This window comes from Gorilla gorilla, chromosome 1 (assembly GCF_029281585.2).
Source record: "Gorilla gorilla gorilla isolate KB3781 chromosome 1, NHGRI_mGorGor1-v2.1_pri, whole genome shotgun sequence".
NCBI classification, from domain to species: Eukaryota; Metazoa; Chordata; class Mammalia; order Primates; family Hominidae; genus Gorilla; species Gorilla gorilla.
Window position 1 is genome coordinate 238,708,816 of NC_073224.2, and position 15,860 is coordinate 238,724,675.

At 62.8% G+C, this 15,860-nt stretch overlaps 1 protein-coding gene across 2 annotated transcripts; it reads left to right on the forward strand.

Annotated features, from left to right (window-relative positions):
• Positions 1-13,921: 13,921 nt before the first annotated feature.
• HES5 (hes family bHLH transcription factor 5) lies at positions 13,922-15,817 on the forward strand. 2 transcript variants are annotated; one of them, XM_055348677.2, is made up of 3 exons: positions 13,932-14,365; positions 14,465-14,630; positions 14,727-15,815. In XM_055348677.2, exons 1-3 carry the CDS (start codon positions 14,312-14,314, stop codon positions 15,002-15,004), a joined length of 498 nt encoding a protein of 165 aa, XP_055204652.1. In that variant the 5' UTR covers positions 13,932-14,311; the 3' UTR covers positions 15,005-15,815. The 2 variants fall into 2 exon arrangements, with proteins under 2 accessions (XP_055204632.2, XP_055204652.1); XM_055348657.2 differs by having other exon boundaries at positions 13,922-14,365; positions 14,465-15,817.
• The last annotated feature ends 43 nt before the right edge of the window (positions 15,818-15,860 follow it).

The following is a 15,860-nucleotide window of genomic DNA, read 5'->3' on the forward strand; positions in this document are numbered from 1 at the left end:
CCGCATCCAACTGCCCAGACTCAGAAATGCCCACCACGCCAGGCAGGCTGTCCTGGAGCCCCGGCTCACTGTTGTCCTGGCCTCTAGCCCTCTGGGGAAGGGTGTGCTCAGCAGAAGAGCTTGCTGGGGGTTGCTAGTAACCCCCCCTCGACCCCAGGCCACGTGGCTGCGCCCACAGCTGGGCAGACCCAAGCCAGGTCCAGGGCTGAGATCACACTTGGAGGTGCTCAGGGCTGAGGGCCTCGAGGCAAGTGCTCACTTACTCAGCACCTACTGCATACAGGCCAGGCAGAAGCTGCTCAGAGTCCTGAGAGTGGGGCAGGACCACAGCTGCCCCACCCGCACCGAGCAGGGGTGGGCCCAGCTCTAAGCATAGGTGCCTGCGGCCAGCTGGCCTTTCCCTGACCCCCAGCCAGTTTCTAGGAAGCCTGGAACACAGGCAGGGGTCGCCCACCCAGGAAACCGAATGAAGGCGAGAAGAAGCAGAGCCGGGCAGTGCCTGGGGCAGGGGTCTGCCTGCCGAGGCCAGTGCACATGCCTGGCGCTCATCCACTCTCCGTCCTCAGCACAGGCCTTGGGTGGGACCGTTATCAGCTCCATTGCACAGATGAGGAAACTGAGCCCCAGAGGGCCCACCTACTGAGGGGCACTCCCTGGATTGGAACCCTGTGCCCACAGCCCTCCCCACTGGGCCGTGTGCATACAGCCTGCATCAGGGGTAGGGCAGGGAGGCAGGCGCCTGCCTTGGTCCCCTCCTGGCACCTAGTGCCATGCCAGGGCCAGAGCGTGCAGGGGACAGCCAGGAGGCTGTGGGAACTGGAAGGCACTGGACAGGCCGGATGTGTGCGGTTTCCAGCGCGGTTGCTCAGGGTGCCTCGGCTGCTTCCCGGGCCTCAAAGGCAGCCTGGAGGGGGCCCTGCCGCCCGCTGGGACGACTGCTCCCCAGATGGCCTCTGAGGCCGGAGCTCAGCACACAAAGCCCGGGCAGCCCGTGGCGAATGAGTTTGTTGCCGCGCACGCGCCTTTTGTGCAGGATGAATGTCCGCAGAGGGGGGTGGATGTGGGAACCCACCCGGAGCGGGCTCCAGCCCAAATGCCCCTCCAGGCAGGGGAGCAGGGGAGGTAGGCGGGTGCCTGGGGCAGCACACAGCCTCGGTGCCAGCCCCGAGCCCTGACACAGGCAAGCAGTGCCGGGCTCCCCCTCCCCCACCTCGCGCAGGAGCCACAGGCGAGGGAGGGCTGAGGGTGGCTCCAGGGCGGGGGAGCTGCCTGATGGGGCTGGAGCCCAGTGGGCTGAGGGCTACTGAGCAGGAGGCTGAACACATTCCCAGGGGCTCCAGGGGCTGGGTCGGGGTACTGGGGGGAAGCAGGACCTTCTGGAACCTGCCCTGGGCACCTTCAAGTCCAGAGGGTGGCTGCCCTCCAGAAGCCAGAGTCTCCCCTGGTTGAAGCCAGGATGCATCTCAGTCCTGGGGGTGGGGACAAGAGGCTGAAGGTCTCTGCCAGACCTAGGGGGCAACTAGAGGAGGAAGCGCAGACTCCCAGAGCCCCCTCCCGTTCCTCCTCCCTCACTGCGGGACCAGCAGAACTCTCGGCCCCGTACCCGGCAGCTCACTTAATGAAAAAGGGTGGTTCCTGCCCTGCTGGGCTGGCAGCCTGACCTCTCCTCTGCCTAAGCTGGCCAGGCCTCTGCCTCCCTTCCCTCCATCTGTGACAGGGGTGCCATATCCACTGTGCTGCAGCAGGTCCCGGGAGACCCCCATCCATGGCTGTGGGGGTGCCCCAGGCATGGGTCCTCCCTGCTGGTCACTGCCGAGGGTCCCCACGCTGGGCTGGAAGCCCCTACCTGAGACAGCTGGCCCATCGTAATGGGGGTGGTGGTGGGGATGGGAGCCCCACTCGGTACCACACCCCAAATAGAGTGCTGATAAAGGCCAGCATCCCCTGTAAGAGTTGGGGCGGCACATCAACGGAAGGGCTGGGATCCAAGGCTCAGAGAGAAGTGATCACTGGGGCCTGGGGCTTGAGCCCCACATCTGTGATCTCCCTGGTCCCCCCACACGTGGATGACAGAGGCTCATAGATGGAGGGTCCCCCCACCCTGGCCAGATAGTGCTCGCAGAGCTAGGGCACCAGATGGGGGGTGCTGGAACAGGGCCAGTGCAACAAGGCCAGGGCCACAGGAAGGGCCAAACACCTGCAGGCCAGTGCGACAAGAGAATGGACTTCCAGACCCAGAGTCCCAGAGCTGCTGGACCCCACCCAGGGCTTCCCAGGTAACTGACAACAAGCAGCCCCCCCCCCCCCCCCCGCCTCCCAGCAGTATGGCCCAGACCCCAGCCCCTCACAGGGCCTAATCTGCTTCAGGAGCAAGCGAGCTGCCATCCGGCAAAGCCCTCAGCACAGCCCCAGGCTGCTGCTCCCCCTGGACTCTGCCCCCGGTGGAAGACATGTTGACCCCACCCTGTGTCTGTTTGTGGAGCCCCAAAGATCAGCTAGGCCACCCCCTCAATAATCAGTTGGGGAAAAAGGCAAAAAGTCAGCCCAGGACCCCAGCGAGTCATGTGGAGCTGCCAGTCTGGCCGGGAGGGGAGCTGGGACGCTTTTCAGTGCAAAGTAGGTCTTTCCCAGCGGTGGAAGAGCAGACCCGTGCGCGTGCTCTGCGGCAGGGACCTGAGGAAGTGCCTGTGGCCAGCGTGAAGGCTACATGAGCAAAGCAGGAGCCTGACCCGGATGGGTGAGGCTGCCGACCTGCCCTAGCCCAGGGTTCTCTCTGGCCTCGGCCTCCACCTGGCAGCTGGGCCCTGGGTTTCCATGGGCCTCAGTTTGCCACCCTGTCCAATGGGCACGATGACGAAGCCTCAGGACGGTGTGGCCACACCCGAGTGCACACTCACTCAGTCCCCTCCTGAGGCTCCCACATCAGCCCCAGAAGTGAGAGGAATGGGGCACCCCCCGGGGGCGGTGAGGACAGCGATCGTGGGAGGCTCTGCCTGGGGCAGGTAGTCCTTCACTGCGGGTGGGGCCGGTGCTTATGAAGAGGGCCCAGCAGTAACCACTGCAGGCCACGTGGCCAGGCTTCTGTCCTCCCACGCCACTGGCGTCACGCCAGGAGGTGGCCTTCCTGGATAGCATCGGGTGTGGCGCCCGGCTGTGTCTCCGTACAATGTTATTTATGGATGCTGAAACTTGAATTTCATCTTTTTCACAAGTAGTGAAACATCCTTCTTCTCTATTTATTTGTTTCAGCTGGTGCTGAGACCGGCCGACCTGTAATCCCAGCTACTCAGGAGGCCAAGGCAGGAGGATCGCTTGAGCCCTGGAGTTCAAGACCAGCCTGGACAACATAGAGAGACCCTGTCTCAAAAAAAAAAAAAAGTAAAAAACACTCTTGGGTGGGGGTGGGGGGTGGTACAAAATCAGTGAGCGGCCCGGACGCTCACCCCTTTTCTAAAAGTTTTACAAATATTAACGCTTCTGATCCTCCCAAAACCTAGTGAGGGGGCCCTATCACTGTCCCCATTTAACAGATGAGGAAACTGAGGCACGGGTAGGGTTAAGTGCCCTGCCCGAGGTCCCACAGCTGGGGACCCTGGGATTCCTCCCTGCTCCCGCCTCCCCAGCCTCTAAGAACCAGGGATTGTGGGGCTGGAGACGAGCCTCCTGAGCATTCCCTTAGCCCCTGACTTGAGAGCCCTCCCGGCCCAGGCGAGCTGGGACGCAGCCCTCCCCACCCCTCCCCAGCTCTCCCATGCGCGGGTTTCCAAGCCCCTCCCTCCGCCCGGCTGTGGGTTCGCGCTCGCCGGCGGTTCCCACACTGCGCGGGCGGGCGGCGAGGGAAGCGTGCCTGGGCCCCCCCGCGGCATTAGTGCCGGGGTCTGACTCTGAATGAATGAGGGCGGCGGCGGGGGGCGCGGGGGGGCAACTCCCAAAAGACCATCTGGCTCCGCGTTATAATAGAGCAATAAAGGGCTTGTCTGCCTTTCAGAGGTTGGGAACGAGCTGCTCTCTGACACCGCGGGGTTTTTAACCAGCTTGGGACGGCGACCCGGCCCTGCCCTGGGGCGCACGAGGGGGTGGAGGGACACCGACGGGGCGGGGCGCGCGGCCACGTGGGCCCGGACGGCCCCTAATCCCCGCGCCCGTGAGACTGCGGGCCGCGGGCTTTCCCACCACCCACCCCTGCGCGCCGGGGGAGCCAACCCCGCAGGTGCCCCCATGGTCCCCACAGCAGCCTGGTTTTACACTAGGGAAACTGAGGCCCAGAAAGCTGGGCAGGGGGAGCCTGAGGTTGTGCCCATGCGTGTGGACTCCAGTCCCTTGGAGAAGGTGGGGCCTGGAATGGTGCACAAAGCTGGGGCCTCAAGCCTGGCCTGGGACTTGGGAAGGCTGCAGTCCGTGGGGGGTGCCCTCATGGGCTACAGGAGCCCCCTCGGCTTCAGGAACACCCACCCCATCTCCACAGATGCCCAGGTGCCCTAGAAGCAGCTGGTGTGCCCTGCGCAGGGGTGTGTGGGCTACTGTCTCAGCCGGGGCCCCAGTGGCCTCTCAGGTGTCAGCCCCACCCCAGCAGCCCTGGAGAACCCAGGCCCAAGCCAGGGCACCAAAGGGCTTCAGCTCGGTGGGCCTGGTGCACCCCCAATTCTCCAGCAAGGGCCTTTCCCCCTGAGGTTCTTGGGTCAGGGCTGTGGCGGGGAGCCCAGCCACAGGTCCCGGTGGAGGGATGGAGCCTTACCTTAGTCAGATGAGAAATGGTACCTCCACCGCCCAGCTCAGCCCACCTATAGTGCTCTCACGCAAGGCCTTAGGCCTGCCTTCCCTGTTCAGACCCCACGGGTCCCCGTGTGGCCAGGTTGGTTGCGATCGGGAGATGGGTAGAGGGCCCTGCCCCCTGACTTGGTGCCCCTGGCCAGGTGCAGTGTGCAGTGCAGGGACTGGGACACCTGTTTGGGCCCACAAGCCATATTCCAGGTGAGGAGCAGACAGCAGGTGGCCAGCCCCAGCACAGAGTCTCCTGGGCTGGGGCTAACTGGGTATGGAGGGGGTGGGCGCTACTCTGCAGTGCCCCAGCTCTTTCCCCGCCATCCTCAGGGTTTGTCTCACTTCCAGCCACCTGGAGCCAGGCCTCCCAAGATCAAGATGAGCTTGGCAGGGAAAGCCCATTTTATAGACCCGTAAGCTGAGGCTCAGAGAGGAGCGGGGTGTGTCCAACAGTCTCTGAGTGAAAAAGACAAGGGCAGAGCCCAGCCTTGGCCTGGACCTTCTGCTTTCACCAAGCCACTCAGTGCCTGCCCCGGGGCCTCTCGGAAGGAAACACGCTCCTGGGGGACCCCTGCAGGTTCAAACCTGCACTGCACACTGCACCTGGCCAGGGGCACCAAGTCAGGGGGCAGGGCCCTCTACCCATCTCCCGATCGCAACCAACCTGGCCACATGGGGACCCGTGGGGTCTGAACAGGGAAGGCAGGCCTAAGGTCTGCCTTAGGCCTAAGGGCTGAGCTGGGCGGTGGAGGTACCATTTCTCATCTGACTAAAGTAAGGCTCCATCCCTCCACCGGATGGACTCTGCACCCCAGTTCTGCACCTCAGCGCAACACTGAAATGCTGCAGGAGACTGGGCAGTCCGTCTCCACAGCCACGGAAAGAGCAGGTGTCTGTGTTCCCAGCCTGGGGAGTTGCTGCAGAGTAGGAGCTGAGAGGCTGACCCCCGTGAGGGCCCCAGAAGCACACCTGGGCAGGTCAGTCCCCTCACCTTGTGAAGCCTCAGTTTCCTCATCTGTACAATGGACTTGATCATCATAATCCAAAATCACAGAGTTGCTGAGCAGATGTGAAGCCCTTCTGGGCTGTGCACACAGGGGATGCTCGTTTGGAGGTCAGGCTGTAGAGGCTGCGAGCCCTGTCCCACCGCAGCCCGGCTTCTCAGCTGGGTATCTCACTGGCTGTGACACCCCTGGGTGCTGCCAAAAGGTGTTACTCAAGGCAGACTCTCTAACCCATTTGGGATGCTCAGGCCCCCAGGTAGAATTCAGGCCCAAGGGGTGATTGGGGAGGGGGGTCTGATGTCCTGACCTCAGCAAATGGGAGTACTTCAAGCCCAGGGGAGGCTCCACATACTGGGGGGCTCAGCACACAGAGGATGATCTGCACACAGGAAGGGCTCTGCACATAAGAGGTATCCACACACAGGCATGCTCTCTACACAGTGGGGGCTCTGCCACACAGGAGGGGCTCTGCACGCAGGAGGGACTCTGCACGCAGGAGGGGCTCTGCACGCAGGAGGGGCTCTGCACACAGAGGGGACTCTGCACACAGGAGGGACTCTGCACACAGGAGGGGCTCTGTACACAGGAGGGCTCAGGAACTGCTATTTACTTTAGCATAGTGTGAACAGGGAGGCCTATCCAGCCTCCACCTTGGACGATGAGAGAGTTCTCAGCCCACCCTCTGACCGAGGTCACTCCACGTCAGGCATGCAGAGACAGGCCCAGCAGCTCCCAAGGACGTCAGACCCCCCTTCCCCAATCACCCCTTGGGCCTGAATTCTACCCTGGGGCTTGAGCATCCCAAGCGGGTTACAGAGTCTGCCTCATAACACCTGTTGGCATCACGCGGGGGTGTCACAGCCGGTGGGAGACCCAACTGAGAAGCCGGGCTGTGGTGGGACAGGGCTAGCAGTGTCTGCAGCCTGACCTCCACCCCAGGAGAAGGCTCTGGCCCCTGCCCACCTTTCCTCGGGCCTCAGCTTCCCGACTGGACTCTGCATGCCCTGACCCCCTCTTCTGGGTCTGAGCAGCACGCAGCGGCACCTCCTGTGGGAAGCCAGCGTCAAGGGGAGGAGCAACTGGTCCTAAGCACTGAGGGCCACACCCTGAGCTCTGTCCCTTCTTGGCTCTGCTGCCAACTGACTGGCAGCATGCCCCTTGCCAAGGCCTGCCCCCAGGCATGGTGGTGGGGGGCATGACCGTGAGACCTTGGCAAGTTATTTTGCCCCTCAGCACCTCTGTCCCTCACCTGCAGATAGGGACGCACTTACCTGCCTCGGAGGGCCGCCAGGGGCCTGGTTGAGCACCGTTCCTACTGGGCAGGTCAGGGCAGAGGCACTCCTGTCAGGGTTTTTCCCCACAGTCACCCCAGGGCCCAGGGCTCACGTGGCACAGAGCAGTGCTCGGCCAATGCGGGCACTCTGGGAGTTAGGGCAGCGGGGCAGGGTGGGGACGGGTGGCCCAGCTGAGGACATCTGAGCAGGCGTGAGCATTCCTGGGCACATGCACGCAGATGCATGCATAGACACACATGGGCACACATGCACACACGCACACACTGGTACACACAGACACATGGGCACACACACGTACACAAGCGCACACACTGGTACACAGACACACGAGCGCACACACACAGGCCCACGCACACACTCATACAGACACATGGGCACGCACACACACACAGGGACATAGACACAGGCACACACACGTACTCAGGTGCACACACATAAGTACATGCATACAGGCACACACACACAGGTGCACTCACACAGGTGTATACACAGGAGCCTCCTGGGCTGGGCACGGTGGCTCACGCCTGTAATCCCAGCACTTTGGGAGGCTGAGGCGGGTGGATCACCTGAGGTCAGGAGTTCAAGACCAGCCTGGCCAACATGATGAAACCCTGTCTCTACTAAAAGTACAAAAATTAGCCGGGCATGGTGGCGTGTGCCTGTAATCCCAGCTACTCAGGAGGCTGAGGCAGGAGAATTGCTTGAACCCAGGAGGCGGAGCTTGCAGTGAGCCCATATCATGCCTTTGCACGCCAGCCTGGGCAACAAGAGCGAGACTCCATCTCAAAAACAAACAAACAAAAAAAACCACAGGAGCATCCTTCCAGACTTGGAGATGTCAGTCCTGCTCACCTGGTCTCTCTTGCCCTGAGCTGGTGTCCCCGTAGCGCCCTCTGCCTGGAAGGTGCTTCCCAGAACTCCTCAAGCAGAACTCGCCAACACCCTCCTCAGTCACCATTCCCTCTGGAAGCCCCTCTTGGTCACCCACCTTCCCCTTTGTCCCCACCTCAGGGATTCTTTCTCGCCCTTCTGAAGATGCAATGACTTCCTCCCATAGGAACCTATGCATGTGGATGCACGTATGTATGTATGTGAGCGTGTGTGTGTTGTCTGTGTGTGTGCGTGTGTCTGTGTGTGGGGAAGCCCTTTCAAAAACTACACAAGTAATAAATGCTCATTCAAGAAAACACAGACATGAAAAATTAACCAAATCTATGCCCCCAAAACTGTGTTGGCTCTGCTGGGGGGCGTGTGGCTGCCCGACTCTGCCACCGATGTCAGACAGGCTCCAGCTCAGCTGTTGCACCTGGCTTCACCGCAGGTCCATGCCGGGCCCAGTCTACACCCTCAAGGCATCTCCCACAGGTAAGAGTGTCCCCTACCCCCAGTGCAGGAGCCTCATTCCCAGCTCAGCATGTGTTCTCAAGCATCTGCTGACCAACGAAAGAGAAGCTGCCCACTGAGGGGGGCTGGCTGTGGGGAGGAGCTGGAACCAGCCCCATTTCTGGACCCAGGTCTTTGGTCCAGTTCTTCATTTAGGAGGGGAGGGATGCAAGGAACTGAGGCCACAGGGAGGCCACCACCGGCCTAGCAGAGGGACCAGGGCATGGAAAGGGCCGAGGATTTCCTCTTGGCCTCATGGTGGTGCGCCACCCCCACAGAGCACCCCTAAAGACGAGCACCAAGAGGAGCCGTGCAGCCGGCGGTTCCCACACTCCGCGCTCCTGGCGGCCTTCCCTGGTGACAAAGGGCATCGCGTGTGCCTCGCTGGCCCCCTTCATGCTACAGCCTCCCTTTGTCCGCACATCCGTGCAGGCCACCCACCATCTGGAGCTCCAGCTCCCAGCACTGATCGGATCGATGCGCTGCTCTGCCCTCGCCAGAGGGTGGAGGGCTGCAGGGAGCGGGGGAGGCCACACCGTCCCTCACCAATGCCCCCTCCCCGCCAGAGGGCTCCCCGCACGTGAGCGCCCCAGGCTCCCTCCCCCAGCTCCGCACACCCCTCCCTTCCCACCACCCCACCTCCCTCAGCTCCTCAGGAAGAAGACGGGGCGCACCACCACACGTCCCCGTCTCACGTCAGACCCTCACCAGCTGTGTGGTGTGAGCACCTCTCTGCGCTGCAGACTCAGTGTAAACAGAAAATAAACAGTGCCTACCTCCTGGCTTCGTAGTCAAGTCTAAACTGGCAAGTACACATGAAGTGCATAATAAATACTCGAGTGTTGACTCCTCCTGTTAGCTGACCCAGAGTACATGTGACCTTGGGCACGTCACTTAACCTCTGTGACCCTCTTGCCCCCAGCCCCCCAGCTGGAGAGTGAGCACAGGCCCACGCACTTTGCAGGGAGGGCTGTTGTAGGAAGTCGGATTTCCATGTTCCATACCTGCCTGGTGCTTCACAGATGCTCAGTGCCTGAGGACTCTTCCTCCCTCCCCCACTGCAGCTTCTGCCTGGAGCCCCAAGGAGAGATCTCAACCCTCTCCCAGCCACTCCACCTCCCGTGAACAGGTGTCCTCCCTGGCCGAGGGTGGAGACACACCTGGTCCGGCTGCATCTGTTCACAGCTGGGGAGACAAGCTGGGTGGCTCCTTGCAGCAGGTGGGCTGGCTGCTGATGCGGGGGGTGGCCTGGCTCCAGGGCAGAGCCCTATGCATGGATGGGCCCAGGGCAATGGCAGGCAGTGCTGGCCACTGTTCAGGCAGGGGTCCTGGGTGTGGGGGAGGCCACTGTCTCTGAAATCTGGAACGGGGCCATCTCCCTGAACTGACTTCCCAGGCAGCAGGGCGTTTTGCAGACTTCGAGTAGAGTTTCCACCCAGAGGCCCCCAAGCAAGGGCTTCAGGGGCTGGAAGAAGAAGAAGCTGGGAGCTATGGTTACCCCTGACCCTCCTTCCCCAGGTCAGCCTGGCTCCTGGCCCCCGCCAGCCTGCCTGTTCCCCACACCCCAAGCTGGAAACCCTTGGGGACAGGAACACCAGGTCGGGGGTGCCCGGCACCACACCTACTTCCTCAGCTGGAGGCAGCGCCTGGGAGGGATTGGGGGGGCTGCCACTGCCTGGGCGGGGAGGGGGCAGCAGGAGGGAGTTCGTGGTTCTTCTCCAAAAAAGCTCCTCCTTTTTGTTTTCTCCAGTTGTGGCAAAATATATATAACATAAAACAACCATCTTAGCCATTTCTCAGCACAGAGTTCCATGCCATGAAGAGCATTCGTGATGTGCCACCGTCACCACTGTCCACCTCCAGAAAATGTCCATCTCCCAAGCCGAACCTCTGTCCCCAGGAACGCTTACTGCCTAGTCCCTCCCAGCCCCTGGCACCCACCATTCCACTTTCTGTCTGTGAATCTGACGACTCTAGGGGCCTCCTACAATGGCACCACCTGGGATGGGCCCTTTTGTGACTGCTTTATGTCACTGAGCACAGTGTCCTCAAGGTGCAGGCCTGCTGTGGCCTGCGTCACAACCTCCTTCTCTTCTGAGGCTGAAGAACGGTCCACTATGTGGAAGGACCACATTTGTTTGTTCACAGACAATGGGGCGGCGGCCGCCTCTTGGGTTTGGGAACCGCACTGCTCTGAAGACAGGGCCCAAATAACTCCCCCAGGTCCTGCTTTCCATTCTCTTGTGCATGGACCTAGAAGTGGAGCTGCTGGGTCCTATGGTTGTTCTGTGCTTCATTTTTGGGGGAACTGCCAAGCTGTTTTCTAGTGTCTGCGCCGTTTGACCTTCCCAGCACCACGTCCTGCTTTGGAGCTGGGAGCAAATGCCCCTGGAGCTTCCCATCGCCCCCCACCCCCATGGGCCCCTCCCCTCCGAGGAGCCCTTCGCTTTGCTGTCAGCCCTGGAGGGAGTGGTGCTGGGCGTGTGGATTATTTAGAAATGGGTCATGGTTCTAGACGCGTGCATTCTAGCTTAATCATGCCCAACTTGTAGGTTTTGCCTGAAGGCCCCCTGCCTCAACAGTTGCTGAGCTGTGGAGGAGAATAGAGAGTCCATGTTTCATGGGAACAGAGGTTCAGCTTGGAGAGAAGGACATTTTCTGGAGATGGACAGTGGTGATGGTGGCACAGCATTGTGAATTGAGACAGCAAAGTGCCCTGCCTCAATGTCTGTGTATGAGGAGGCAGGAGGAGTATTACCAACTCTAGATGTGCCAACCCCACCCCAACTATCAAGCCCCTTAGACTATCAAGCCCTCCAGGGTTGGGGGCTCAGAGAGGTGCAGGCAGGACAAACTCCCTCCCTCCTCAAAGCCCGGCTGGGGCAAGAACACCCCCATCCCATGCTGAGCTGCTGGGGGCAGCCAAGGTGGAGGACCCCAGCCCCCCAACACTTCACAGTGCTTCTGTGGAGCAGAGCCTGCCAGCCTGGAGCAGCCTCCAGCCCTCCCTCCTCCAGCCCCCTCCGCAGCCCACCGTGGATGGTGTGAGCCGGGAGCCTAGTGAGTTTCCCACACTTTGGCCCCATTCACAGTGTTAAACGGCCCACAAAGGCCAGGCGTGTGCCTCGGAGGCCGCCAGAGCTGCCATCTGGCCCGAACTCAGGGAGGGAACCAGCCTTTCATCCGGCCAGGATTCAACACCATTCATTTCATATTTCCCACAACTGAAAATTGGATCAAAGCTGCTCCAGTCCAGGGGGAGGGAGGAAGAGGCGGGAGGCAGCAGCCCCCACACAGCCCACCCACCACCCTCACCTCCGGCAGGCCGCCATCCTGGCCCACTGCGGGTGGGCGGGCCGTGGGGGTGGGGAGGTTGGACCACATCTCCCGGCGGCACGTGTCTCCTGTGGGCTGAGGAGCTGGCTCAGGGTAAGGGACCAGGACAGGACACAAGCCCCAGCCACCTGCCGCTCCAAAGCCTGCGGGAGCAGGGCCTGGCCTCAGTGCCACCCCCATATCTGGGCACAGGCCCTGTCCCCGCTGCCAGCAGCTGGGTGGTCAGGGCACACGTGGCTCAGGTTCCGTTTCCTGCTGGCGGAGGTGGTGGCCAGGGCCTGCCTGGGCTGGGGCCACCTGCTCGTGCTCCCGCACCCCTAGCCCCTGGCTAAGCACCTCCTTGATGTGGCCGCTGGACCAGCAGTGTATAGGTCATGGGCACACGGGTGACTACCTCGTCCTGCCCTCCTCACCCCCAGTCCAACCCCGGGGAGCCCATAGTCAGGCAAGGGACATGCCACAATGTGACTGCCGCCAGCATGAACCCCACTTCAGCTGCGAAATAGCTCCACTGAACACAACCAGATCCCCTGCGTAGCCGGGAGTCCACAGCCCATAGCCAGTGCCAGCCGCCATCAATGCCCAGAGCTGTGGGAGCCATGGCGTGAGCGCGTGGCCTCCACACGGGTTGCCCTCCTGCGTCCATCAAGGGCCAGAGTGTTGTGGTGGGACCCCACCTGCTCAGAGATGAGCCCCCAGCAGTCCCAGCCCCCAATGTCACCGCCTCCCTCTGACAGCCTGGAGGATGAGTCCCCTTCAAGGGAGGTGTTGTGGGAGTCCAGCGAGGGTACAAGGGTGAATAGGGGCTCCCTTCCTGCCACCTCCAAAGTCACCTGATGTTTCCGCCTGGGAGCCTCCCAGCCTAACCCTTCACAATGGCGTCCAGCTGGCCTGTGGGAGGGCCACCCTGCATTGGCTTGAAGTCCTGTCTTCCCCTGCTGTCCCAGCACTGTCCTGGCTGCCCCCTGGACCGTCCATCCTTGTGCTGAGGGCCTCCTGGAGCTAGGCCCCCCAAGCGGGTCACTCAGAGCCGGGGGTCACTGCCGAGAGCCTCCGGGGAAGGCTCCTCATTGGACCCTGCCAGCTGGCCAGGGAACCCCACTCCTGGATTCAAACTCTGCCTAACCAGCCCTGATGCCAGCCCCAGGTCTGGCGGCTAAGGCCCTTCCGCTAGGACCCGGCGGGGTCCCAACCTGTCTCTAGGAGCCAGCCCAGGCCCCGAATCCTCTCCTAGTCTCTGCTGCAGAGCATTAGAGGAACTGTGACCGCAGGCTAGGGGGTAGGGGTCTCCCAAGGGACCCTCCCCTAAGGACCCAGGGTGGGATTCATTGCCTCAAAGTGGCTGGGCGCTCAGCTCAGTTGGCCAGGTACCGGGGTTATTAGCTCATCCCGTGGACCGGTGGTTGGGGGGGGGCTAGGGCTGGCATGGCCTCTGATCCTCAAGCCTGCCACCTGGCACCCACTCCCTACCCACTGGCAAAATGCCGGAGGAAAGCAAGCCCTACAAGTGCCCTGGCTGCCAGAGAGACTAGGTGGAGCTGTGGCATGCATAAACTGTGGCCACAGCAAGCGTGCCAAGAGCCGAGGCCTCCCGAGCTGCGTGGACACTGTAGTCAGATCCCTGGCCAGATAGGGGTGGGGAGAGGCCCCTGAGTGACACCTGCCAGCTCGTGGAGCAGCCCCAGTGCTGCTGTGGGTTACAGTGCTCCTGGGAGGACAGGGTGCAGGAAGCGGGGAGAGCTGCGGGGTGCCGGGCTCCACGTGGAGAACGGGCCCCAGCTTCCTGGAGCTGCCCGGAGCCCAGCCAGGAAGGTACAAGGCCCGTTTTCTAGGTCTGGAGAAGTCAGGAGTCCCAGGTGACAGTCAGGGGGCTTGTAATATAGGCACGTAGGACTGATCCTAAGAGCGTGGCCCCCTCTGTCCCCCTCCCCTGGAGGGGCAGCAGGTCCCAGTCAGGGAAGGTGCCCATCCCCCAGGAAGCCGTGGCACTTGTTCATTCTACAGCTTTTCCCTTATCTGTGCCTACGGCCTCTGCCAGCCAGCAGTGGGGAGCCGCTGGGGAGAGGCCGGGGAGGGGAGCGGAGGGGAGGGCGGGGGAGGGGGCCCTCCTTCCTGCCCCCCTCCCCGCTTGGCGGCCTGGGAAAAGGCAGCATATTGAGGCGCGGGGCTCCCGGCATCAGGCCCCGGGATGCTAATGAGGGCGAGCGCGTTCCCACAGCCCGGACATTGTGCCGCGCGGCCCACCTGCTCCTTGGGGAGCGCCCATTGTGCCCGCGCCAATTCACAGGCAATTTAGCGTGCGCTAATGGGCCGGCGCCTTTGTGCGGCCCGCGCGGCCATTGGCCGCGGAGTGTGGGAACGGCCGCGGCGCCCGGACTCCAGGCGCCAGGCCGCCGCCCGCGCCTATATAGGGCGTCGGCGCGCGGGGCCGGTGTCCGCGCCAGCCCGGGACGCGCTTGGCCCTGCCCGCGCCCGCTCGCCTCGTCTCGCCCGGCCTCCCCGCGTCGCCTCCTCGCCTGTTCCGCGCCAGGCATGGCCCCCAGCACTGTGGCCGTGGAGCTGCTCAGCCCCAAAGAGAAAAACCGAGTAAGTACCAGGCTCGCCCGGCGCGCTGTCCCCGCGGCCTCCGGTCCTCGGGGTTCCCTGCGCCGTGCCGGGCCAGCCTGACACCCCCTCCTCCCGCAGCTGCGGAAGCCGGTGGTGGAGAAGATGCGCCGCGACCGCATCAACAGCAGCATCGAGCAGCTGAAGCTGCTGCTGGAGCAGGAGTTCGCGCGGCACCAGCCCAACTCCAAGCTGGAGAAGGCCGACATCCTGGAGATGGCTGTCAGCTACCTGAAGCACAGCAAAGGTGAGCCCGCCCGGGCCCCCCGCGCCCCGAGTTCCCACCGCGCCCCGGCTCCCCCGCGCCCCGCCGCCCGCTCACCGCCGCCGCGTCTCCCCGCAGCCTTCGTCGCCGCCGCCGGCCCCAAGAGCCTGCACCAGGACTACAGCGAAGGCTACTCGTGGTGCCTGCAGGAGGCCGTGCAGTTCCTGACGCTCCACGCCGCCAGCGACACGCAGATGAAGCTGCTGTACCACTTCCAGCGGCCCCCGGCCGCGCCCGCCGCGCCCGCCAAGGAGCCCAAGGCGCCGGGCGCCGCGCCCCCGCCCGCGCTCTCCGCCAAGGCCACCGCCGCCGCCGCCGCACACCAGCCTGCCTGCGGCCTCTGGCGGCCCTGGTGACCCGGCGGGACCTGCGGGCGCGCGGCCCGACGACCAGAGGGCGAGCCTCCTCCTCTCGCCTGTAGGGAAGCGCATTCCCGCCGTCGTCCGCCCCGGGCTTGGACGCGCCCTTCTCCGGAAGGCTCTGGCCCCAAGCTGGCCGGCCCGCAGGAGCCCCATTCTCAGAGAATGTGTGTGCAGAGTCCCTGCCGTTTTAGGACAATCAGGGCCCATCTTCTGCCAAGTGTCTGACCCCATGGGGTTGTTCTGTGTTTGCATTTAAGCAAGTGACTTCTGGGAAGTCCCCGGCCGCCCGGGGTTCTATGATATTTGTAGTGCCGGGGCTCGCACACTGGTGCCCCCAGCCTGTAGAGGACTTTCTTCAGGGCCCGTAGCTGCTGGGCGTATCCCTGGCAGGCGGGCTGTGCCGCGGGCACATTTGCCTTTTGTGAAGGCCGAACTCGAGCTGTATCCTCATAGGAAACAGTGATCACCCCGGACGGGCGTCCAGGACCCTGAGGGCCATGGCCAAAAGGCTCCTGAGTGTGCCTGGTGGTCTGGCTGGGGCTCACGGTGGGCTGTCTGGGGAGGGTGGGTGCCTCCACTATGATCCTTAAAGGATTCCTCTGTGTGGGTGGATGCGTGTGGGCACGACTTTGTACTCAGAAATTGAACTCTCAGTCACGTGGAAGCCACGGGACTGCTCTGAAGCCCTTATAATAAAATCTGACTGTTCAGCCCCCAACACAGTCTGTCTTCTGCTGTGCCTCACACCTGTCCTTGGCAGCCACGGAGCGGGTCTGCAGGGGTGAAGGGGAATGGGCAGGGCCATGGTAGCAGTTAAGCAGGGAGGGACCCCTGCCAGTGGCCCCCTGGA

What these genes read in the sequence shown, in the direction of transcription:
- HES5 (XM_055348657.2), top strand. Translation starts at nt 14,312, where the DNA reads ATGGCCCCCAGCACTGTGGCCGTGGAGCTGCTCAGCCCCAAAGAGAAA. An exon ending in GCCCCAAAGAGAAAAACCGA is followed by an intron (nt 14,366 to 14,464) that starts GTAAGTACCAGG and finishes CTCCTCCCGCAG; the next exon opens with CTGCGGAAGCCGGTGGTGGA.